Source organism: Uloborus diversus, chromosome 2 (assembly GCF_026930045.1).
Source record: "Uloborus diversus isolate 005 chromosome 2, Udiv.v.3.1, whole genome shotgun sequence".
Lineage (NCBI taxonomy): Eukaryota > Metazoa > Arthropoda > Arachnida > Araneae > Uloboridae > Uloborus > Uloborus diversus.
Window position 1 is genome coordinate 184,205,347 of NC_072732.1, and position 26,960 is coordinate 184,232,306.

The window sequence follows — 26,960 nt, forward strand, 5'->3', positions numbered from 1 at the left end:
GTTGACTTTCAATCATGTCCTTTGAGTGATTTCTCTCTTTGAGCTTAAATACATCCTGTCTATCTGGGGAATTGCTTCTATAAAAATTGATAACAATATATGTTATGGAGATGAAACATAGTTTGCAGTCCTCACAAAAAAAAAGAAGAGCAAAAGCTCCAAGTGTGAATGTAAATAAGCTAACCATAGTTCAATTCTTATGGGTATCCTCTTTGTAGGAATGTGGGTACAACCCAGCATAATCAGGTAAAGGAATGGCTTTGGCTCTCCGGTTAGTGATATAGCCAAGTGTCTGAAGAAAACCACAAAAAAAAAAACTTGTCAGTCGGAATGATTCGTTTCAAAATCACTTGAAAAGTTAGGAAAATGTTTGGTCATCCTAAGTTTTGATCTCTGCCTCTCACCGGACAAAGGCATTTACTAGCGCCTGCACAATGTCCAGCAAGTTGAGCATGCAGCCATCATATTGGACTCCACAGTTGGCATTCGACTGGCGTCCGTATCTTGCTGCTAGCTGATATTTGGACACTACGTTCTGGGCATCTTCTGCCTTTGTGTACGGTCTAGAAGAAAAAGACATATGAGGAGCATGCAGAAGACTGACTTCAAAATTTATTTCATTTTATTTATTTTTTTTTTTTTCATTTTTTTACAGAACGGGTGAAATGAGTTTTAAAGATATGTTACTTGACACAAATTGCTGCCATGATTGCTTGGAAGCTGATTGTAGAGGAAATAGATTACCATATGAGACAATGAGAAGCAAAGGGATGTATAATAGAGATGAGTTCGGGCTCATTTTTGGGAGCCCGGGCTCGCCCGAGCCCGAAAATTTGTAACCGAGCCCGAGTGATATTGTCTCCGAGGCCGCCCGAGCTCGAAGGAAACTTTCTTGTATCAAAAACTGAGCCTCCTACTGTCTGACATAATATCTCTGTTAATGAAAAATGTTACATCAAATGTTCTTCATTAACAGAAGTTTCTAAATTTTCTTAAAATGCTCCACTTCAAATGCATTACTGTATGACATATTGCAATAGTAATTGCAAAGAAACACTATAAATAAGCGTTAATTAATTTATTTTTTGGAGGGGGGGGGTAAATTTGACATTGATTGAACTGATTTAAATGTTCCTTTCATTTTCTCACATTAGGAAAATGTTTATTTGCTTTGAATTTGTATGGAGATTGGCGATTGAATATCTGTGCTTGAGCCCAAACCCGCCCGAGCCCGAAACCAATTTTCGGTTCTAGAGCCCGAGCTCGGGCTCGATCTGTCGGGCCTGGGCTGAGCCCGTCTCATCTCTAATGTATAAGTGAACTTTTTAAAGTTTTGAGTAAAAAGCTTTTAAAGTTCTGGTCCTAGGTGCACTTGTATTGAATTTTTTTTTCTAAATTATGCTATATTCAGGGCTACTAGAACTATCTCTTGCCCAATGCAGAGGAGAGGTTTTCCTACCTTTTGTGCTGATTGTCTCCAAATTTTTTGTTTTATCATTTACATCCGCTTCTCACTACCTCATATGTGTTATAGTACTTTTATAAAGAAGAGTCTAAAAATAAGCGTACCCCGACCCCTTTTTTTTTTCAATATTATGTTGGTATTGGTTGAATGTTTGCTATACACAGTTACTTTGAAGTCTTAAGAGCCATAAGCATTAACCGGAACGCCATCCATTTCATAACATAACTGATTTCTGTACCATGTCCTCGTAGATTTTTGTGGGGCAGCTAGGTTTTGAAATCAAAGCCCCTCTTCCAGTGCTCTTGATTTTAACACCTATTGCCTATCCTAGTGAGGTAGTTTATATGCATATAAGGTTGGTTACGAACATGACAAAAAAACCTACTCAGAAGGTTATTTCTGGTTTCGGGTATTCAGAGATGGTTTTGTTGCAAAACATCTGAAAACGTGGCGTGTTAACATCTTATGGATGGTGTTCTGGCTGGTATGCATTATGTTGAAAATAATTTTTCTAAGTTTAATTAAAGTATCAATTAGAGTCATCTTAAATTTATTTCAAAATTGTCAATACTTTCAAGGCCACGGAATTAATTACAATTTTGTTTCGTATTGCATCGATTCTCAAAACAGTATTTCATTTTAATATGAAATCTTTTTTTCCAAAATTTTTTTCAACAACCTTAATTTTGTGTGTGTTCTCGTGCCTGAATAATGTATGTCCGGATACGTCGCTTTTTTCTGCAATAGTCGATTGATCAATTCTAAAGATCTTTGTCATGTGCTATGGCCTTTCTAGCTCACTTGACCAAAACAGAGGCACTACTTATGCAGTGAAATTCTGTTGCAACGAATACCAATACGACGAAATACATTTTCAGTCCCAATTTAATTGCCATTATATCAATTGAATTCCGTTACAATGAAAAAAATTTGCGGTCCTTTGAAATTCATTGTTTTGGGATTTCACTTTATCTTTTAAAATCTGTGAGAAGGAAGCAAATTTTTGGGTGCAGGGCTTGCACGTAGTATTTTCCACCAGAGCTCGGTAAAGCTCTCGGCGGCCCAGAATATTCAATTGTTGAGAAAGAATTATAGTGGATTGAAGGAAGAAGAGAAAAAAAAGAGACTTACGGGAAAAGCAGCTGTAGAATGAGCCCGATGAGCCCATATTTTTTGGGCTGGTTGTGTGCCTCGCAGACACTCCTCTTAACACACTCCTGGGCCTCGAGGCGGGGCAAGGAGGGCAGCTCGTCCAAGGAGCGTTCCACCACCCGCATCATCCACTCTGAGATCTGACCCAAACCTTCACTCAAGAAAGCCTGGCGGGCACTCGGCTCAGAAGAGCGATACCTGTAAACGGACACATGATTTCATTAGCAATTTCATTTTACAAGTTTCAATTCATTTTTCCTTTGGTAAAAATCACTATTTTGAAAGATAGTTAAACACTGCTGCAAGGGCACCCGTGTTGGACTATGTACTAAAGTTACTTCACAAGCAAATGTTTATCTATCTGATAAAAGCTATCTATTTTAACTATGAGATGTACAGGGTTATTACAAATGATGGACCCAATTTCAAAAATTTATTTATTTACATATCAGTTCTAAATAAATAATTCTTACAGCAAGGGATAGAAGAAATGTCAAAGTTTTTTTTACATGCTTATAAATGTTCAATGTGTCCCCCTTGTGCAGCACGGGAAACGTCTGAACGATAGCTAAATTCGTCCCACAAATGTGCAAACATATCTTCTGTTACAGAATGCACAGCAGCAGTGATATGGTTCTGCAGATCGGCGAGAGTTGTTGGTAAAGGCGAGACATACACAGCTTTCTTTACGTAACCCCACAAGAAAAAGTCTAATGAGGTGAGATCAGCACAAAAGCGGCTGCCGACTCACTGGCACCAAGGCGCCCATTTAGGGGGGCTCGACCCCCCCCCCCTTGAAATTAGAACTTTCTTGCTTTTGGTACTTTTTCTTTGCAAAAATGTAAAAACGTTTATTTTCCAGCCGTTAATGAATAAGTTATTAAAAATGAAATATTTTAATAACTCTGTCCTGAAATCAGTTTCTATGGAGGAAATACCCTCCTAACCCATGGGGAAAATATCTGAGCCCCCCCCCCCTTACAATTTTGCATATGGGCGCCCTTGACTGGCACCACAACTCTAGCGGCTGTTTCTTCAACTACTGCCGCACAATGGTTCGAAACAACGAAAAAGGGGAAAAAATTAATATCTTTGAATATTCTCAAAAAATGCTTTGGAAAATTGTTAAAATTGTTGCATGGTAATATTTATCTCCATGCTTGCTGATCGTATTCACTGTGAAACCCCGATTTTACGTCCCTCGAATCTACGTTTTCCCCACATTTTACGTTTTTTATCATCAGGTCCCAGTTTTTCCGTACACTAATAATATTAATTTAACCCGGATGGAAAATTTGTTATTTATGAATTTCCCGCATTTTACGTTTTTCCTTGGCAGTTAAAAAAAAAAAAAGAAAAAATGTTTTAAAATTAAGAAAAGTGTTTCCCTCTGTGCATTTTTAAATATAATCCACTCTGTTGAAAGTTAATCCATGAAAACGGAAACGCGTCTGCTCCATCCGTAGCTGACCTTATGGACTTTTCAGCCGTCAATGAAGATGAACAAGAAGAAGAGGAAACACAACTCGTTTCTTCTTTCAATACTGCATTTAAGAGCTTAATAATAGTGAAAAACTTTTCTTTATCATAAAGACCAGAAAAAAAACTTTGCAAAGTGTTCCAATCCTGGAAGATGCTGTATTTACTTTGGATTCAATGACTCAATATTACTGACTATTTTCAACCTAAACGCCCGAATTCGTTACTTAATGTGTTAGAATAATCTAAAGTGGTGTGTATAATAATGTTCTTTTTGTAAAATATCGTATTTTTACATTTTATAAGAGTCATCGTAGCAACTTTTATTACTATTTTTGTTTCCTTATCTGATTTTTGCTTTTTATACATTTCCCGTACTTTACGTTTTCCCATATTTTATGTTTTTGGGTTTGAATTGACGTTTTCCCGATTTTATGTATTTTATGTTTGATTCAGGCCGCTGAGAAACGTGAAATCGGGGTTTCTGTGCAGTTCAAATTCATTTGTTTTTAGTGAAAAATATAAATTAAATCTGTCGTATGCCACACACATGCATTGCATGTTTATTGTAATTGATACCCTAAGAACAATATTTTCTGGCAATGTTGACAAACTGAGAACAGCTTTATACTAGAATGATTTCGAAAAGGAAATCAGAAATTTAAAACGTTTAATGATTTTCTAATTTCATTGTTTTGTGAACAGAATGGTTATTTAATGCTTGTAGAATAATGCTCCGCATTAAGCCACAACAACGTAAATCTGTTTTAAAAAATCCTCTATATTTATTGATGAATGTTCCAAAAGCCCCAACTTTCGGAAACAGTAAACGAACGTTTTTAGGCTCTCCTGAAAAGTAGTGAAACTGTGACAAACGTTAGTCTGGAGCATGTCAAATTGGATGACCAATTTCTTTGATAAAAAAGCAATTTACCCCCGTCATATCGCTACAAGTTATTTTCTAACTTATTATTTTGGTATTCGTAAATAGCGAAGATCAAACAAAAACATCTGCCACGACTGCAGTCGCATTTGGTCGCAGCTAAAATGTTGTTGTTTATTTACAGGAAGGATTAAACTATTGATATATGTAAATTTTAGCCCACCGGAAGCCGCCGATAAAAGTATATTCCATAATACTTTTCATTATATTTTTAAGAAAATAATGTTTTTTTATTTCATGTAGTTTTCAATTTTGATGAATTTTTAACTACAATGTAATATGTATCCTATAAGTGAAAAACCAATCAGAAATGACTTTTATTAAATTTTAGTCCTCCTTATTGAACGAATGAATTAAAACTGAAGTATAAGGCGTAGGTCCGAAAAAAGTAAAAACATAATTGTTCAACAATCTGGGCTTATTTTTGTAAAAATGAATTTTTTTTTTTTTTTCAAAAAACTCTTATGAAGTAAGTTACTACAACTCAAGGGCTAAGTAATTACGGCAAGTTTTATCTTAAAACTTAAAAATGGCTATTTTTTCCGCCCTTGAACCACTGTGCGCCGTCCAATCTCACGCATGTACAACGGGGAAAAACTTTGACATTTCCTCTATCCCTTTGCTGTAAATATTATTCATTTAGAATTGATACTTTAATAAATACAATTTTTTGAAATTGGGTCCATCATTTGCAATAACACTGCATTTTTAAAATTTTACGCCAATGAATTAAGATCGTCATTTTCTCAATTATCGAAATCTTCCCGTTTTGATCGCATGAGCGATTATACGTTAGATCCAAAAACTCATCATATAGCTGACAGGAGAATGTTTCGTAATGGCCACAACAAACTAGTTACTTTACCGTAATAATGTTACTTTTGCATAACAAATTCATGAAAAATTTTTGCATTAGTATTTTACAGCAACTGAGGGTAACTTTGAGCCACAATTTCTCTAGTTTTCATTGCCCCTCTCATATTTCAATAGTTTAATTCCATTTTTTGCTATAAAACGGAAGAAACACTCCTAAACTATTGTCGAGTTATCCAAAAGTTAAAAAATACTGTTATTAAACCCATTTAAAATGAAATTTTAGCCTTGTTTACAGCTATCCACCCATTCAGTGTAAGTTTGAGTCGCGTCAGAAATAGGATGCGAAATAGACTACTTTAATAAACGTAGTGCAACTTCAGCGTAAATTTGTAACATATACTTTTATAGTAAGCTCCCGATGATAATAAAAATCGCTGATAAACCGCAAAAAGGCTAAAATGAGGGACAAATAGGGTAAAACATTTATTTATTATTTTTGTAAGCAAGGAAAGGAAATAATATTTAAATATTTAACTTAAAAAATAAATAATGTATTAAAAAAGTATTGCAATCACTTGCATTTTATCTATGAAGTATTGAAACACAATACGTAATAATATATTTGCATGATATTCGACAGCCATTCATCTTACATACAATTATTAAATTATGATCGCATACAAGATATGAGGGTCAGTCAATAAATAACGAAGCAGAGGCTATAAAACAGACTTTATTCGACGTTCTTCAAAAATAATGACCGAACTTGTTTAAACACTTATCCTTCTGGGGAATTAGTCGTAAAATTCCGTGCTCATCAAAGTCTTTTGGCTGCTGCGGGAATCAATTGCGCACGTACTCCTTTATTTCTTCGTCCGAATGAAATCGTTGCTACCGAAGTGCGTTCTCAAGTTCCTCAAAGATGTGGGATCATATGGGGATAGATCTGGATTAAAAGGGGGTAGTGCAAGACTTCCCACCCCAAACTCAAGAACGCACTTTGGGGACAACAATTTCATTTGGACGATGAAGTAAAGGAGTGCGTGCGTTGTTGGTTCCAGCAGCAGTCAAAAGTCTTTTATGAGCACGAAATTGTGCGACTAATTTTCCAGAGGGATAACATAGATCTTTCTATTTTAAGATCTATGAGGGATAAGTGTTTAAACAATTTCGGTCAGTATTTTTGGAAAATGATGAATAAAATCTGTTTTATTACCTCTGCCTCGTTATTTATTAACTGACAGAATGAATTGAAAGAATAGTGGTCATGATCTCCTGGACCTTTCCCTTATATCCGCCACTGAAAGGTTTTGTAATAAATGGAAAGAATGAAAGTATTTACTCACCTGAGTTCGGTGACGTTTGAGTGTTTGGTGAAAGGTGCTTCAAACAGTTCGTGGTAGATCAAGCTCAGGGCTTCCTCTGCCATCTCTAGGCGGGGGTGCTTGGCCATATGCTGCAGGGCGTTTCGTTGGGGCGCGGACATTTTGAGCGGGGAGACGCCATCCATTCGCAGTCTGCTGCGTACCTTCAGCACCTCTTCCAACGAGGACTTGGTCTTCTGGTCTACCTCCTCTACTGCGGCGAAGAGAGGATGGAAGAGGTGTAGCAGGAGGACAGGCAACAAGACAAGCATCTTCTCAGTCGATGCTACGGAGAAAATTCTCACATCAGTTCATTTTGTCAGGGGCGTCCCGAATTTAAGTTGAGGGAGGGGGGGGGGAATCCGAATTTACCAAATGGAACTCTGAATTTTACTTAATGGTAAAGTATGATCATGCACACTAACCTAAACCTAATGAGAAAATTCATCATAGACGTGGAAAAAGCACCTCAATTCTGTACTATGACAGCGTCGTAATCATGTGATAAGAATCTGTGTAGAATACACAATGCTGCCAGGTTAGGTTTTCCCCAAGTATAGTATTTTCCAATTCGCCAAATCGGAAGGCAAAATATGCCGAATAAGGAATTTTTTGGGATATTGCGGTGGCCTTCCGTTCGGTGCCTCTCTTAAAAGTTAGCGTCACTCTTAAAAGTTGAAGGGGTTAGAATCATATTTTTTTTTCTTCTGGTTCAACTAAAAAAGCATATACCAGTTCAGTTTCGGTTTCCGCTCCGCGAGAGATAATGGTTTTCGGTTTAGTTCCGAATGAATAAGATTATTTCATGTATATATTTTTTGTTCTAAAAATATATTTCGATCATAAATATAGCAATGCACATGTAATGACGGTAGTTAAATGGTTGAAGCTAAATTAAAAAATATTGATAAATTGGTAACAGTAATAAGATGACTGAAAAAATATCGAACAGAAAAAAACCGTCCCCCCCCCCCCCCGATTCAGTTCCAGTTTTTGTTCCGACCAAAATACTGGATTCTTTTTGGTTTTCGGCCCAGTAACCCGTTTGTAGCCCTGGTTAAGGCAAAACTGACAATGTTTGCCTCTTTTTTGGGGTAATAAGCAGTGATGTAGTTGGAAATGAAAATTTGTGGGAAGTCTCCTTCGGGGAGGGGGGTTATGGCAAAAGAAAAGGTGGATTGAAAGCAATTTACAAAAGATCTGCATTGTTTTTGTAATAAAAAAATCAAACATTTTGAGGGACGGCGTCTTCCTGCGTTCCCCTTAACTACAGCACTGGCACTAGGAAAGGGTTATTGGTGCTGAGTTGAGGTGAGTTACTTTCGGGGTAGTACGCAGTTCAAACCGACTCCAATAACATTTCCTTTTCCTACCGAACTCTCTAAACAGATGTCAGCGCTGTCAAGGTAATAGCTTAACTTATCAGAGCCACACTATACCATGTCCCAGTTATTTATTTATTTAAACACCTCCAATTACCACCGTACCTACCCTGGTGAGAATTTAATCTGATGTAAATAATACAAGCATAAATACAAATACAGTGAACCCCGGTTTTACGTGCCTCGAAACTACGTTTTCCCCACATTTCACGTTTTTTCATCAGGTCCCAGATTTTCCGCAAACTAGCAATGTTACTTTAACCCGGACGAAAAGTTTGTTATTTATGAATTTCCCGCATTTTGCGTTTTCCGTGAGCAGTAAAAAAAAGTATTCTAAATTGAGTAATAAGTTTCCATTTGTGCTTTTTTAAGCCACGCTGTTGAAAGTTAAATTATGAAAACAGAAATAATGCTACTGCTCAATCCATAGCTGAGCTTATGGATATTTCGTCCGACAATGAAGATGAACAAGAAGTGGAAGCATAGCCCGTCTCTTTTTTCAATTTTGCATTAAAGAGCTTACAAATAATGAAAGACTATTTCCATTTTTATAAAGACCGGGGAAGCAGCTTGCAAAGTATTTCAATTTTGGAAGATGCTGCATTTACTTTTAGACTATGGAAATCTATTGTAGACTGGAAATTTACAAATCTGTTCATGATCAAACTAGTGTATTTTAAATGTTGGATGTCTATTTCTTTTGTATCGTATCAATGCAGGCACATACTAAACATCATTAAAATCGATCCTGCAGTTCTGGAGACAACTGACCACATCTGAAAATTCTCTAAATTTTGCACACTAGTTGGAGCAAATGCAACCTGACAGCGTCGTAATGCCACCAATTAGGATATGCGTAGCCCTCACAATGTTGGCAGGTTAAGTTTGACTCAAATATAATGTAATTTTTAATTTATGTTGAAGTTTTTGCTATACATTGAAACCCCGATTTTACGTTTCTCAAGGAACTGCGTTTTTGAAAAGAAAGTAAAATACGGGAAAGCGAAAATCAAATAGAAAAAACTAAAATTAGTAAAGATGACTCTTAAAAGGTAAAAGATCTATATTTTACGAAAAAACATAGTGATGCATTTCATTTTAGGTCATTTTTACACATTTATTTGCGAATCCAAGCATTTAGGTTGAAAATAGTCAGTAATAGGGAATTTTTTAGTCATTGAGAGGACATATGAGCCGCTCAGAAGCCAATGCGGTTAAGTCCATTTTTGGATATTTTCTGATTTTTGGAAATTTTGACGAAATAAATATCAATCTTTTTAGTTATTAAAGGATTTACTCGTTGGTTATTTTTTTCATGGTTATACAGCACTTTTTTTAATAGCTTCTGAACATATTGTATAATAATTTCAGAAGCCATTGTGAATAAGTCCACCTTTTATCAATATTTTTTTACATAAACTTTGAAATAAAAATTAAATTATTCTTCTTCCTTCGATATTTTTTGGCAACACTGAAAAACAAGAAATTCATTGTACAAGAAGTCATAATCCAGTGGCAGATACTTGAATTCAGATCTTTCTATTGCAAAAATGTATATATCCTGTATGTCGAACAATGTAATGAAGAGCAAATTGTACCAGTAAAGGAAAAGTTTTATTACCATTTATTTTCAACAAAAGTTAACTTACAATTTAAGCAACCTTCAAAAGATACTTGTGCAAAATCTGATTATTTGGTAACAAAAAACAATCTACAATAGATGAAGAAAAAAATGCAGCTGAAGTTAAACATACAAACACTTGCGAAATGCAGAAATTGCCCGTAATAGAATAGTATGGCTAATGATCGACTAAGAGCTTCAGACGAAATATACGTGTTTAGTTTTGATTTAGAAAAAGCATTACCATTTCCGAAACTATCCACATCAGTGGCTTATTACAAGAGAAACTTATTTATATACAAACTTGGTTGCCATGATTTAAAGACTAACGAGGGCTACATGTATGTTTGGCCTATAACCCAAGCATCGCGGGGTTCATAAGAAGTGTCATCGTGTTTAACTGAACACATTAAACTGTACGCAAAGGATTTTCAAAAAATTATAATGTATTCAGATTCATGTTCAGGACAGAATCCATAAGCATTTCTTTCCACAAAACCATTGGAAGAAGCTGTTACCAACAGAAAAAAATCAACAAGTGGACTAACAGTCAATTAATTGGCTTAGTATGAGATGCATAAAATTGGAAAGGTCAAACATAAGCAGCATTAAGTTCAAACATAATTTTGACGAGGATGATACCTTTCATGTAATTGATATAAAAAAAAGAAAAAATAGGTGGCCAGTGAATTTAAAAAATATAACTCAACCTATATTCAGAACAATTTCAAGAGAAACAAAAAAAGACATCATATGTTTATTAAAGTATACACCTCCAATTAAACACAACTTTTACAGGACATTAAGGACAACATATGGAGATCAAGATTTACATTTAAATAACTCGCAAGAAGATGGTGTTTGTTATGATGAATAAACATAAAACTTTTGACAATAAATGTTATTTTATTATTTTTACATAAATTTCTTATATTTTTCATCTGCCAAAAGGTATAAGTCCTAAAATTTTTAAGATGCTGTCATTATTTCAATAAATACTTACGTTTTTATTTACACATCCTGAACATATCTTGTTTTTTTGCAGAGTTTTCATTTCGAAAAAAGATTTTTATACACTTTTCTAATTAAATTAATACACCAAGAATTTTAAAAACTAATGTATCAAAAAACATTAATTTTCTCAAATTTTGTGATTTGGACTTAACCGCATTGGCTTCTGAGCGGCTCATATCATACTCAAATGAACTTATTGGAAAACCTTTCTGCTGAAAGTTTCGTAATTACAGAAAAAATATTAAAAGTATGCACTAAAACAGCCGTGCACTTTTTTTAAGCATCTATATCGATTGAAAATGTTGCACATGTCACACCCGTAATCTCAATTAAAAATTTCCAAGCTTCAAGTTTTCAACAAATATGCTTATATTTTTTAAATATAAAGCTAGGGGCTCCTCCCCCTGCTCGTTTACGCTCACCAACCCCCGAAGATTGCTTCGCAGTCTTATATGATTCTGAAAGATTGAAAGATTTAAATCGTCTCTTAAAAATAATCAGATTAAATAACGTATTACGAGTTCCGTTTCGAACAAAATGAAATTCCTCCTCTCCCTCCCGTAGAAAATAAAATATAAGTAAAGAGCTAATATTTAAAACCCAAATCCACTCCCATCCGAAGACAAAAGGAACTTGATAGAAATATGCATAACCGGGATATTAAACAAGAAGTTCTGTCTAGAACTTAACGAGCCTACTTTCCCATATACCCATACTACTTTTTAGTACCTGATCAATATTCTCAAAAATAGCTAAAATCACAAATTGTTTCAAAAATATTTTTTAAATATTTTAAGCTGATTTCTAGGAATAAAATATTCCTCACTCATCTTAATAAAAAAAAGCAGCACCTTTTAAACAAAGCAGTTAATACACTTTTTTCCATTAAAAAAATTTTTTTTAACAGCTTTCAAAACGAATGAATAATAATTAAAATTAATAAACTCATTAAAATAAATACATCATATCAAAAAAAAATCGTTTCTTTTCCCCCTGCTGCCAAAAATAACTTTTTAAATGAATTAATGCACTTACCAAAATAAATAACAATAAAATGTCAACTTAAAAAAAGAATTTTCATTATCAAAAAAAAAAAAAAAATCGTCTGCGTATATCTTTATGTAGAAACATGAATGACTTCGAGTTTATTCGCCGAAAACAGAATGCCTAAATTAAAACTTTAGCGTGAAAATAAAAATAAGTCATATCAACAATAATTATTTCACAGTTAAAACCATAGCTGCAGAGTCGGAGTCGGAGTCAATCTCATTTTGGGATAAAGGAGTCGGAGTCGAATATATAAAAATCAGAGTTAGTCATCTGTCCTCCGTGTACAAATTTTTGCCAAAGCTACGAAGTATCAGAGTCGAAGTCGGGGAGTCGGAGTCCGATTAATTATCGAGCACAGGAGTCGAGTCGGAGTCAGGTGCCCCTAAATTCTCGGAGTCGGAGTCTGGAGTTTGGCGTCAAGAGCTGTTTCCAACAAAATTTGTTTGAAGTAAATCCGCCTTCAAGTACAGAATCTACATTGACTTTCAGTTTCCCCGTAGGCGCTAATGTTAAGGAGTTTGAACTGTTCAAAATTGAACGGAAAATTGTTCAAATCAAAAAGATATTTTATATTCGCAACTCCAACGAACTATAGGGGGCACTGCAGTCACTGTTTAATGGCGGAATTGAAAACTAAAACAAACGCATGTGGTAGCGAAGAAAATGCTAAAAGTGTTGTGATTTTTGTTCGTATGTATGATTTTTTCGCTTTATTCGTTTGAAAAGATTTTTCAAAGTCTTGTGGATATTCTGACCCATATAGAAAGAGATTAGAAACCAAAAAGTATTACGAAAGTAAACAATTAATGTAGAACACACAGTAAGTTGTTCTGAAGCAGCCATTTTCACGATGTTGAATTCGGAATTCATAAATTTTTGGTTCGCTTCGAACGGCATTTTCATTTTGTACCGTTTTTTCTATACATTAGTACATATTAAGTTCAGTTTCGTGACATTTCCAGCATTTGTTGACATTTTTGTCACATAGTGCACATACGTGGCAGACTGTCAAGAGTAACGTTTAACACTAGATAATTTATTTCTATGACTATATGATTGGATATCCAAAGAAATCATGCATTTAATTCATTCGTCATGGAAATAATTTACCTGATATGCGAAATCTTGTCAAGATACATTATTCTTTCACATAATTTTAAAACCATAACACTATAAACAGATTTTTGGCGAACTTTTATTTTTTATTGTTCAAATTCTTAACGTTCTTTCTGGATTTTTCAATCTGTTCTGCGATAAATATTTTCAAGAAAATTTATTTGCATACTGTCTATTTCAGTAGGATACTGTAGTAACAAATTTTATTTAAATCATTTATGTGGAATTACGTTAAAGAAAAGTGTCCAGTCAATGTTGTTAAGTTCGTTTTTTTTTCATCGAATTGAAAAACTGATATTTATTCAAATTCACTCAGAACAAAATAAATAAAATGTGTACTCACAGTTTATATATGGTGGTAGTTTTCTTTTCAGTTGATTGACCATTATTTCTTTTTACTTATCGAATTCTGTAATCTTAATATCATTTTATTCCACTCATGATAAAAATTAAAAATGGTTTAACTAAAAACGCGAAAACTCGCCAAGGCTACTTTGCTCGCACAATACTAAAACTACTATAACCCTAAACAAATTTGGCGAAACCTTTCAGCTGAGAATAAAAGGAATAAAGTAAATTCTTTCTCGGTTATTCATTTTGTTCTACGATAATATATTCAAGAAAATATTTTGCATACTGTCCATTCCAACTAAATGCTGCTGTAAAATATGATTAGTTAAATTAATTTAAGATTAAAAAAAACTCATATTCTTACAAATTCATACAAAACAATAAAAAAATTTTACCTGGTATAACGTTATCCAATTTTGTTAATCCAGAGTTTTCCTGTTTACGCTCCCACCATTTAATACTTTTTTGAAAGAAATAAGAAAAACTAACATTATTTTGAGAAGATCGAGAATACTACTAAGGGACGAATTAATTTCTGTAGCTGAAAGCAAACTAAGACACATCGATTGCGTTAATAAATACTCAGAACAAACTGCCTGTGTTTACGTCAACAGACACACGTGATGCGCAACGTGGCAATGTTTTAGGTGCAGACGCAGTTTTATAAATCACCGCAAGGTAGCGTATTCGAGCGCTGGAGTTCCGAATACAAGTTTTTCATCGAAAGTTTATTCCTACAAAGTTTGTTTGAAGCAAATTCGCCTCACAGTTCGGAATTGCCTTGAATTTCTCCGTAGGTGGCGCTAATGTTAAGTTTTCTTGAACTGTTCAAAATTGAACAAAAAATAGTTCAAATCAAAAAGTGAATTATGGGAATGAAGTGTACTCGCTGAGATCTTTCAAACAAAAAAAAAGTTTGTTCGAATCGGACTATTCATTCAAAAGTTATTTGGGGGGGGGGGGGCAGACCGGCAGAAAGACCGACAGACATTTTCCCCCATCTCAATACCCTACTTTCCAATTTTTAATTTTTCAATATTTATTTAATTATTTTACTTATTTTTGATTTTCTTTTTTTTTTTTTTTTTTTTTGTTTTTTGTTTTTCGGGATATTTTTAAGATGCAATAAGCCTTCTTTCATGCTTTTTTCTTCTTTTTCTGACTTTTACTGGGAAAGTAGGCTAAAAAACGGGGGGCTTTGAAGATCACTCTTTTCCCGATTTCCAAACTAACTTGTACCAACTTGCACAGCTATTCGCAACTCCAACGAACTATAGGGGGCACTGAAGTCACTGTCTAATGGCGGACTTAAAAACTAAAACAAACGCACATGGTAACGAAGAAAATGCTAAAAGTGTTGTGATTTTTGTTCGTATGTATGATATTTTTCGCTTTATTCTTTTTAAATTAATTTTCAAAGTCTTGTGGATATTTTGACCCACGTAGAAAGAAATGAGAATTCAAGAAACATTACTAAACGTCAAACATTAATGCAAAGTACGTAGTTCATAGTTCTAAGCAGCCATTTTCACGATGTTGAATTCGATATTTATCAATTCTTGATAAAACTAAATAATAATTGTGGCCTGACAAGAATAACAATTAATGCTAGAAAATTTAATATGACATTACAAATTATTACCAAAAGATGATACTTCTTTGCTTTGCTTTGGCTAGCGCTTATTGTTTTCCATTTGTAGCTGAGTTATTTCTCTCGAATTCCCGAATCGGTTAATTTAAAAATTTTCTGTTTCGATTTTTCTAATTTCTGAGTTACGATTTAATTGTGTCATGTTATGCAAATCATCAACAAAATTCTCACGGATATATGGTGGTAGTTTTCTTTTCAGTTGATTGACCATTATTTCTTTTCACTTATCGAATTCTGTAATCTTACTACCATTTTATTCCACTCATGATAAAAATTAAAAATGGTTTAACTAAAAACGCGAAATCTCGCCAAGGCTACTTTGCTCGCACAATACCATAGACTAATAATAAGAGTAGACCGAGCTTTTGAAGACTTGCTGATGAAAAAATTGGTTCATGGATACATCATGTGACTGGTGGAAGGGTTGGCGAAAACTTTGGCGGCATGGTTGCTAGATGGCAACATTATCTATAGTTTGGCACTCGACATGTATTTTAAGACGTAATGTATTTTCATTATAATTTTTTTCCAGGTGCAAAGATTGAACTGTTTTTCTTTTAGTTGTGCATTATTTTGGCATTAGTTTTTGATCACAGTTTTCAGTAACTTTTATTTCATTTGGAACTGCTACGTCAGCGTTGGCGTGAACGTAATGGCGTAAACGTTTTGCGCTAACGCAAAAATGTACTAATCGGTATCTTGAATTGAAATTTTAGGTAAAAATCTTACCGTTTGCCGATTCTTTTTGGGCACTTGCATCTTTAATTGCTTATAGAGTTATTTAAATTGACTAAAGAAAATGCACAATACGATCTAAACGAAAAACTCACTATATTAATAAAATATTTACAACTTAGAATAACAAATTTACAAATCGGACTCCATAAAATATCATTCTTCCGTGTGTTCCATCAAATCTATTTATTTTATTTCTCGCGGGCGTTGATCGTCTGCTACGATCAACGCCCGCTGTTGCTAGGATATCCACCAGTCACATGGTTTGGTTTATGAGCAGCAAAAGGGTTGCCATAGCTCGGTCTACTCTTATTATTAGTCTATGCACAATACTAAAACTATAACACTAAACAAATTTGACGAAACCTTTCAGCTGAGAATAAAAGGAATAAAGTAAATTCTTTCTCGGTTATTCATTTTGTTCTACGATAATATATTCAAGAAAATATTTTGCATACTGTCCATTCCAACTAAATGCTGCTGTAAAATATGGTAAGTTTAATTAATTTAAGATTAAAAAAACCCCCCATATTCTTACAAATTCATAGAAAACAATAAAATTTTTTACCTTGTATTCGGAACTCCAGCGCTCCAATACGCTACCTTGCGGTGATTTACAAAACTGCAAATGAAACTGAAACATTGTCACGTTTCTTTCCACGTGTGTCTGTTGACGTAAACACAGGCAGTTTGTTCTGAGTATTTATTAACGCAATCGATGTGTCTTAGTTTGCTTTCAGCTACAGAAATTAATTCGTCCCTTAGTAGTATTCTCGAGCTTCTCAAAATAATGTTAGTTTTCATTATTTCCTTAATAATTGGTGAAAGCGAAAATTCTGGATTACCAAAGTTGGATAACGTTATACAAGGTAAAAAATTTTATTGTTTTGTATGAATTTGTAAGAATATGGGGTTTTTTTTTTAATCTTAAATTAATTAAACTTACCATATTTTACATCAGCATTTAGTTGGAATGTACAGTATGCAAAATATTTTCTTGAATATATTATCGTAGAACAAAATGAATAACCGAGAAAGAATTTACTTCATTCCTTTTATTCTCAGCTGAAAGGTTTCGCCAAATTTGTTTAGGGTTATAGTTTTAGTATAGTGCGAGCAAAGTAGCCTTGGCGAGATTTCTCGTTTTTAGTTAAACCATTTTTAATTTTATCATGAGTGGAATAAAATGGTAGTAAGATTACAGAATTCGATAAGTGAAAAGAAATAATGGTCAATCAACTGAAAAGAAAACTACCACCATATATCCGTGAGAATTTTGTTGATGATTTGCATAACATGACACAATTAAATTGTAACTCAGAAATTAGAAAAATCGAAACAGAAAATTTTTAAATTAACCGATTCGAGAATTCGAGAGAAATAACTCGATGACAAATGGAAAACAATAATCGCTAGCCAAGCAAGGCAAAAAAGTATCTTCTTTCGATAACAATTTGTAATGTCATATTGAATTTTCTAGCATTAATTGTTATTCTTGTCAGGTCACAATTATTATTTAGTTTTATCAAGAATTGATAAATATCGAATTCAACATCGTGGAAATAGCTGCTTAGAACTACGAACTACGTAGTTTGCATTAATCTTTGACGTTTAGTAATGCTTCTTGAATTCTCATTTCTTTCTACGTGGGCCAGAATATCCACAAGACTTTGAAAATTAATTTAAAAAGAATAAAGCGAAAAAATCATACGTACGAACAAAAATCACAACACTTTTAGCATTTTCTTCGTTACCATGTGCGTTTGTTTTAGTTTTTAAGTCCGCCATTAGACAGTGACTTCAGTGCCCCCTATAGTTCGTTGGAGTTGCGAATAACGTTATCCAAGTTTGTTAATCCAGAATTTTCGCTTTCACCAATTATTAAGGAAATAATGAAAACTAACATTATTTTGAGAAGCTCGAGATTACTACTAAGGGACGAATTAATTTCTGTAGCTGAAAGCAAACTAAGACACATCGATTGCGTTAATAAATACTCAGAACAAACTGCCTGTGTTTACGTCAACAGACACACGTGGAACGCAACGTGGCAATGTTTTAGTTTCATTTGCAGTTTTGTAAATCACCGCAGGGTAGCGTATTCGAGCGCTGGAGTTCCGAATAGGTACTAAAGGTCGCTTTGAAATTCATGGTCTCTAGTAACATATTTTGCTCTATAGCTCCTGGCTTAAATTGAGTTGAGTCTAGGACTTTTCGCTAAAGCAGGAGCCCTTATATCTGCTCTTCTAATTAATTTAAAAAAAAAATGGAACAAGCGTTTTGATCCAAGAGAAAATATCTTTCAAACGACATTAAAGGGTGTAGGAAATCTTTTATCCTTTTAATAGGCAATTTACATGAAATTTTAGCTTAAAAAGTTAATTAAAAAAAACGAATTCGAAACTTGAAATGAAAAACCCCAGGTGCACACCCCCGAGACTTGAAGTAATTTTGTACAAAATTTTAAGGCTGTAAGTGTTATGAGGAGTCTTGGACCCAGGGCCGCCACTTTTAATCAAAAAAGATTATGCTTGAATCATTAGGAAATTGTTTTAAAAATCCAGAAGAATCATAAGTGCACAGAAAAGATGCATTGTTTCTCTGTCTTTTTTTTTTTTTTTATCACTCTCGTAACCTCACATTTTTTTTTAGATTTTTCTACAACTTTCACTTAAAATCTCAAACTAATAAAAAGTTAAAATTTTGGATGTGAAATTTATCAATCTTTTTTTTAAAATCAAATCTTAAATAGGATTTTTTAATAAATAATGAGCTACTGAAGACGTGTAAAAATGTCACACATATAACCGCGGATTGGCTCAAGTGTCAACTACTGATGGCTACTATTTATTTTCGCATGAAAAGGTCATGAAAATAATTTATTTAAAAAAAAACATTTTGTCAAAGTTTGATTAAGAGAAATACGAACTAATAACCACAAATTTCAAATCCCAGATTCAAATGAATCATAACTAAGAACAGTGGTGCCCAAATCCTCTAACCCGAGGGCCGCACTTCATATTTAGGTGAGTCTCGCGGGCTAAAACACATATAAAATGCACAAATATTATTTTTTTTTCTTGATAATATGAGAAAACACGGAAACGGAAAGAACATTACAAACCAAAAAATGTTACCATTACTGAATGCTTATTTTATTTATACGAAATTTCCATTTAATCCGGTTTTTAGGAGACCAATCGTAGTACTTTGGTTCTAAATTCTCAACAAAGATTTGCAACCTTTCGCGTGAGCAGTTTAAAGCAAAAGAAACTGAAGTAAATGAATGGGGTCGTTCCCGAAATTTTAAAAGTATTTTTTCTGAAAGAGCCTGCTTATAAACAGGATCTGAACATTTTTTAAATAATTTGACTATGTTCAATATTTTTTGCGCAATCACGATTGCTTATTGTTCTCATTTCACAGTCCTTGACGTTGTGGTTCCTTTTTCAGCTTGGACCAGCAGCACCACCGTCCACCGGCGACGGCACGGCTGGTCCTGAGCACTGTCCCCCGGAATCCACTTTTGCTGATGTCCTACGCACGCATGCTCATACACACTCCCCTACGCGCGCACGCCTTTACACACACGCCTACGTGCACACACGTAAGCCTACACACACAACTATACACACGTAACCACCCAGGAGGAGGGACATGCTTGGGGGGGGAGCCATTTCTAGGAACAATAACTCTTATCAGTAGGGTCTTGTCGCAACTCGTGATTGCGAAAAACATAATTTGAATTCAAAGTTTCGGAATTCAAATTAGAGTTAATTGGGGGAAGTGGGACACAGATTTTTTTTAAATTATTTTAATCGGTACGCTTTCATTGTTTACGCTTCTGCCGATGACATCACAAATGATGAAATGCCATTCACCGATGCCATTCACAGAGCGCACAGTACTTAATTTGCTTATTCACTCACGCGTACTGGCAACGATATGGTTGATAGGAAGCGTAGAGTGCAATATTTAATTCGCTTTTTGGTTATCGTAACGTAGAAACACGGAAGACATATGCGCCAAAGTACATCATTTGTGACGTCATAAAGACCACGCCTTATTTTCAAAATCGGACATTTTAAAAACTTAATTAAAAAAATACGCGTTGGAAAAATAAAAGTTTTTCTCGCTCCGTGTTTTTTTTTTTTTTTTTTTTTTTTGAGCAATCACGATTGCTTATTGTTCTCACTTGACTGTTTTGATGTCCTATCATATTATTTTCCCACCGCCACCCTCTGGAGCATCACCGTCAACCGGGTCCTCACGATGCTGCTCCTATAGCGAAAGCCGTCTCCAGGTTGCACCCATGTCCTTCACACACGCGCATACATACACAACTACACACACACACGCACACATACACACACACAAACACACACACACAAACACATACACACAACTACCCACACATTCATACCTGCACACAGACACAAACACATATGCCTACACACACAAACACATACTCCCCCACACACACATTCCTACACACAACTACCCACACACTTATGCCAGCACATAGACACAAACACACATGCCTACACACACAAAAACATACGCACTACACACAAACACACATACCCCCACACACAAACACACATACTCCCACACACAAACACACGTACCCTCCACACACGCCTATATACACGCACTCGTGATTGCGAAAAACGTAATTTGAATTCAAGACGTCAAAATTCAAATTAATTTTTTAATATTTTTTTTTGAGCAATGACGATTGCTTATTGCATTCATTTGACTGTCTTTGGCGTTGTGGTTCCTTTTTCAGCTTGGACCAGGCCTGCAGCACCACCGTCCACCGACGGCGGCGCGGCTGGTCCTGAGCACTGTCCCCCGAAATCCACTTTTGCTGGGCGGTGGCGTCCATGTCCCACACACACGAACGCCTACACACACACACACACACACACGAACGCCTACACACACACACACGAACGCCTACACACACACACACACACACGCGAACACCTACACGCACACGCACGTACACAACACTCACTCACACACATGCATACATACACTTACGCACCCACACACTTGCGCCTACACAAACACACACGCTCGTGATTGCGAAAAACATAATTTGAATTCAAGATGCCAAAAATTCAAATTAATTTTTTTAATTCTGCTTACTCTATCAATATCAGTGACTAAAAGTAGTACTTTTGACTGAAGGAAATAACCCCATTAATAAGAGCAATTATTACTACACATTCATCTTCCAGCAAGCAGCGCAAGTGTCTTCTAAAAAAGACTGCAAAATGAACATTACAATTGTATGGGGTTACTTTGAACCATGTGGATTAATCTTTCTTCCATTTCCTAATTTTTAGTATATTTGACACGAAAGGAAGATGTAGATGCCACAATTTATTTATAAACACTTGGGAGCTTCGCCTCCTGTGCTCCTTGACGCTCACTATTCATCGAACATAGCTTCAAAATCTTATTTGGTAAACTAAGATTTAAATCGTCTATTATAAAGAAACAGATTAAAATACCCGTTACGGTTTGAACAAAATGAAAATCGAGTTCCCTCTCCCGAAGGAAATAGAATTTAATTAAGGAGCTCCTAATAATTTGAACCTGAAAATGTCCCTCCCACTTGAAGAAAAAAAGAACTTAACAAATTTATTACAAAACAAAAAAAAAAGTGAATAGAACGTTCTGAAGAGCACTTCTCCTCCAGGATGCAAACTAACTTGTAACAGGTTTCACAGCTGTAGTTGCTAAGGAGCTCCTGAACATAGCAAAACGGCAGCTTTTTGAGCTTAAAACAGTTTTTAAATTTATCATCTCCAGTAAAATTTGCTCTGTAGTTCCATGCTTGAAATGATTTTAGCCAAGGATTTTCGTTAAACTAGAGACATTTATATGGCCTAATCTAATTAACTGAGAAATTGAAACAAACTTCATCTTGTGTAGAAAAAAAGGAAAGTTTGTTCGAATAACATAGAATGTTAAGGAATGTGAGAAATTTTCATCCTCTTTTTAGGCAATCAAAATGAAATTTTAGCTAAAAAAATAAATAACAAAAAATGCTAATTAGAAATTTAGGTAAAAAAAGCTCCGAGTGATTCGACGTGGGATAGTCACCAGACACAATTTCTTTGACTAAACTTTTTTTAGCACTTTTATTATACTTGGCTTGATTGTCACGTAAAAATCTGAGGCCTGTTTTTCCTTATATATCAGCAACTAGGCTACTTAGAGACTTCGGGATTCCACTAAATGATTTGCTTAATCTTAAGGTACAACTTAAACGCTAAAAAATTCAATTCTGAAATAAAATTATTATTTCGGTTAGGATAGAAAACAGCAAATTGCATGTAATTTCCCCATTAAATGTTTAAATATAAAATCCATTGTTACCAATTTTGTTGCCTTACAACAACAATATTAATGGTAATCATATTATAAATTTTGAATCAAGGGTTTTCTGGAACAAGCATAAAATGTATGCACTATCATTGCTTTCTTAAGATTTTTATCCTCATCTATGCCAATAATTGAAAACGGGGCTGAGTAAAGACACCTATTAGGATTTTCATCACGAGTGAATTGTATGTTATGAAATATGAATTAATTTAGCAAACTTTTAATATTTAAATGGTTCTTATTAAATTAGCTATCAAATAAGTTCTATAGGAGAACAACCAGATGCTTAAGTAGTACCAGAGCTTTAGTACCAGATGCTTAAAGTTTTATACACGCATATAGTTTCTTTTCCTTTTAGTATGAAGCATTTATGTGAAAAAATGAGGTGAAATTTCGTGATGGTAACATTATTCTATTTCTGAAACACATTTACACTAAAAGGAATAAAATAACAGAATTAAAAAAAAAATACTAAGCACTTTTCATAAAGCACTTAAAAAAGCAAAATGACTTTTCTGGGTTAGAAAGGACAATATTAAAATGTTCCTGTAGTTTTCAGTTGTTCTAAGAAAATGACTCCACAAACGAGGAAAAGTGTGGCTCAAGTCATTTCAAACCAAACTTTCCCAGAAAAATATGCATGTTTGAACACTCAAATTTATGACAGAAAGTTAGATAATGATAAGATATTCTCTACCTGACTTGACCCGCACTTTTCTTCCTCTGTGGAGTTTCTTGGAATAACTGAAAACTACAGGAATACTTAAATATTGTCCTTTCTGACACAGAAAAGTTATTTTGCTCTTTTGAGTGCGTTATGAAAAGTGCTTCGTATCTTTTTTTTTTTAATTTTGTTATTTAAATTTATAGATATAAGTTGATAACACTACATAGTTCATTGTGTAATCCAATAACTCTTAAGTTACTGTTTGGAAGCTACATTTGAATGCTGATTTAAAGTGTTGAAGTCTCTCGTGCTTCTATTATTAAATGCAATATTTAATAGAAATATTGCATTTAATAATAGAAGCACTTTTATTAAATTTATAATGGCACTTTTCGACGGGGGGGGGGAGTTATAAAATATGACCAAAAATAGTGTGAGATCATTTATGAACAACCCCTAAGGAGACAATTTTTATTTTACGATCACCATGTGGTTTGATCGTTCAAAAGATACAAGAGATATCTCATCACAAGCTGCAAGGTGGTTTGAGGCAATTTCCCCAAGAGTACTTTGGTGGACGAATGTAAATTTGGCACCCCATGACGAAACCAGAACAACAAAAACGAGACTTACCGAATCAGAGGGAATCCGATTGAGATCTTCTCGCTTGGAGGAAGAAGAACAACACGCGAAGACATTCCATAGAAGGAACGAGAATGCGCTCCGAGTACCCCAGTTTCCGGATCCGATCCCGCTTGGCGACGAAAAGTGCATCTTGGCAACGGAAAAGTTCTCATTTTCTCTTTATCGACGGAACATTTTCATTCTTCTTCACCAGGTACTTAACTAGTTAATTGCTGTTTGATAACCTTTGAGATCAATGGGTATGGAGAAAAGGGGGCCACGGACATATCCGCCGAGCTAGGTAAACAAAAATCATTGACCGAGTAGTCAAAGTTTAGCAGTGAATTAAGGATCGAAGAATGCAAACATACGATTTTTCCCCTGTTGTTTCCTGTTTGTATTTCATAGGAAATACAATGAACAAAAAAAAGAAAAAAGGAAAGAAAAAGATATATACCCTCTGTGTTGACTCAAATAATAGTAACATAATAATAATAATAATAATAATAATAATAATAATAATATTATTATTATTATTAATATCAATAATAATAATAATAATAATAACAATAATAATAATAATAATAATAATAATAATAATAATAATAATAATAATAATAATAATAATAATAATATTAATAATAATAATAATAATAATAATAAAATAGTAATGATAGTGGTAGTGACGAAATAATAATCATAAATCAGAAGTGATAGTAACACTGTTATTACTATTTCTATACATTATTATTATTACTATATGACCATCAACTAATAATAACGGTAATGAAAATAATATTACTATTGATGGTGATGAATAAAATAATGAATCTGAATGCAAATCACCATCATCAGCAATATTATTGTTGTTAGTACTATGTGGTGAATTCCAGCGGTGACGGAAGGACAAATTATACAGCGAAATCAATGCATTATATCTGTGAGCAAAAGAAATGCGTTTTTTTTTTTTTTTTTTAATTGATGTATGGACTCTTATACACACTGTAACAAGTTGCTAAAAAAGCCAAAGCTAGGAGTTTTTTGTGTGTACATTTCTTTAGTTCAACTTTAAAAAACGGTAACGGAAGGACATTTTTTCGATATGATTTTCTCTATATCATGTTTTTCCCTAAAATTCAGCTAAACTATAAAATGGAAAATTCTGAAAAAGTTAAAGCACTTACAAGAGTGTTTAATCATTATGATTTGACCCCTAGTTTATAAAAATAATTATTTTAAGCATAGAAATTACGTACTTGTTAATGGTAACGGAAGGACAAGAAGTTCAAAGTAATAAAATTTGATAGATTTCAATTTACAATCTATCAAAATCTATCAGTCGCTGAATAAATGATTGTAATCATTTATTCAGCGACTAAAACATTCTGAAATTTAAATTTACATTGAACTCTAGTAAATGAGCCATTTTTTTACAATTTCCGGATTTTTTAATTTCTCAATAATTTGAACAGATTCAATAAAACATTCATTTTCTTTCTCAGGGAACATAAAAATAAATCCCACAAAATCATGCCTTCTCAACCAAGAAATTTTTGTTCCTTCATCATCTTGGTCCCTGTCCAACACATCCCTGTCCAACATAGTTCTTAGTTGATTTCTTTCCTTTCCATTCAACTAACAAAAACTGTTGAACTATTAATGCATCGTTTTGCATAGTCTCATCATTTGGTGTACTTGATTCAGCTGTATCTTCATCTTTAACATCATTCATAACGATTAGTCTTCTCTTTGAAGTGAAACTTTTTCACTTCAAAGAGTACTCACTATGTTCAGTAACATGATTCGTTGACAGGTTTCAAATAGTGCGTACTGTGTGTGTCTTCAAGATATTAGGGGAGACCGCAGTTAATTGGCGAACTTTTTAAACTTTATTTTTGTAAAGGTTGTAAATAAAGCAGAAAAAAATTCTTTTTTTTTACTTGGATAATCTGTGTGGTATCAGCGATAAAGTCGTGTTTTTGTTTTTACGGTACTATGCTTTATCTATTTTTTACATAATTTTTTTTATAAACCTTCGCAGAGTTCGCACACTTGCCCCGTCACGGGGTAAGTTGGCGAGTCGTATGGGGTAAGTTAGCGAATTGAAAAACCCTCATAATAGACAAAAATTTTCACATAAAGCCGCAATGATGCTTTGAATAAGCAATTAAAACTTACCAATGAATGAAAAAACGCGAAATTAGTTTTGTAATTGCTTTAAAATTAGGAAGGTTACACCATATTAAAGGTTTAACTGATTTTAGAAGGAAATGCTGAAAAATGCAAACATTATTGGAAATGAACTATTTTATTTGCCTCCGTTCTTCTTTTCTATGTTTCTTTTGGGTTTAGATTCCTTTTTTCTTGGATTTAGAGATTTGTTGTATGTCTCGGAAACTTTTTGTGATGATTTACGTTTTTCTGGCATGGGCGGATTTATGGGGGGTCAGAGGGGGGCAATGCCCCCCCCAGTTTTGGGAGGACTTTATATAGTAACAACACATCTTCCAAAAAAATTTAAAAAAATCTTTTTTTTTCTTTTTTGACTTGTTCAGAAGGGAGAATTTTTATATTTGGATTATTATTTGGATTTATTGAGGGGGGGGGGCATAGAGGGGCAATGCACCCCAGTTTTGGGAGGACTTAAAATAGTAAGAACACATTTTCCAAAATCTTAAAACAAAAAAAATCATTATTTTTTTTCTTTTTTGGATAGTTTAATGAAAATGAAGAGAATAGCGAATGTCCTTTTCTGATGGGAGAAAAGAAAAAAAAAAGAACATTAAATACAAATAGTACAGCTGTCACTGGGGTGCTAAATATATGCCTATATTCACTATTTTGGACTGAAAACCATTTGGGCAAGTATATAAATGAAAATATAGGCTAAACAAGCTATGCATTCAGCTGCAACTATTATAATAATTGACAAGTATTAAATTAGAACCTAAAACAAAGAGAACCCCCCTCCCCCATTGCGCTAACAGAACGATCTACTCATTATGATTTGTTTTCTTTCTCAGAATGTTTATTTTCAATTTGCGTGGCTTCAAAAACGAGATATTTTGTGTTCTTACAGACAAAACATTTTGAAGAACCTTCTGGAATTCACACGTTCAGATTGGTAAAAT

General features: G+C 34.1%; 1 protein-coding gene across 1 annotated transcript; it reads right to left on the minus strand.

Moving 5' to 3' along the window:
- Window positions 1–271: 271 nt before the first annotated feature.
- On the minus strand, window positions 272–13,182 carry LOC129216201 (uncharacterized). Its single transcript, XM_054850388.1, has 4 exons — window positions 13,106–13,182; window positions 7,202–7,505; window positions 2,597–2,815; window positions 272–563 (listed from the first exon to the last, which is right to left on the minus strand). Exons 2-4 carry the CDS (start codon window positions 7,489–7,491, stop codon window positions 401–403), a joined length of 672 nt encoding a protein of 223 aa, XP_054706363.1. The 5' UTR covers window positions 7,492–7,505; window positions 13,106–13,182; the 3' UTR covers window positions 272–400.
- Between the last annotated feature and the right edge of the window lie 13,778 nt (window positions 13,183–26,960).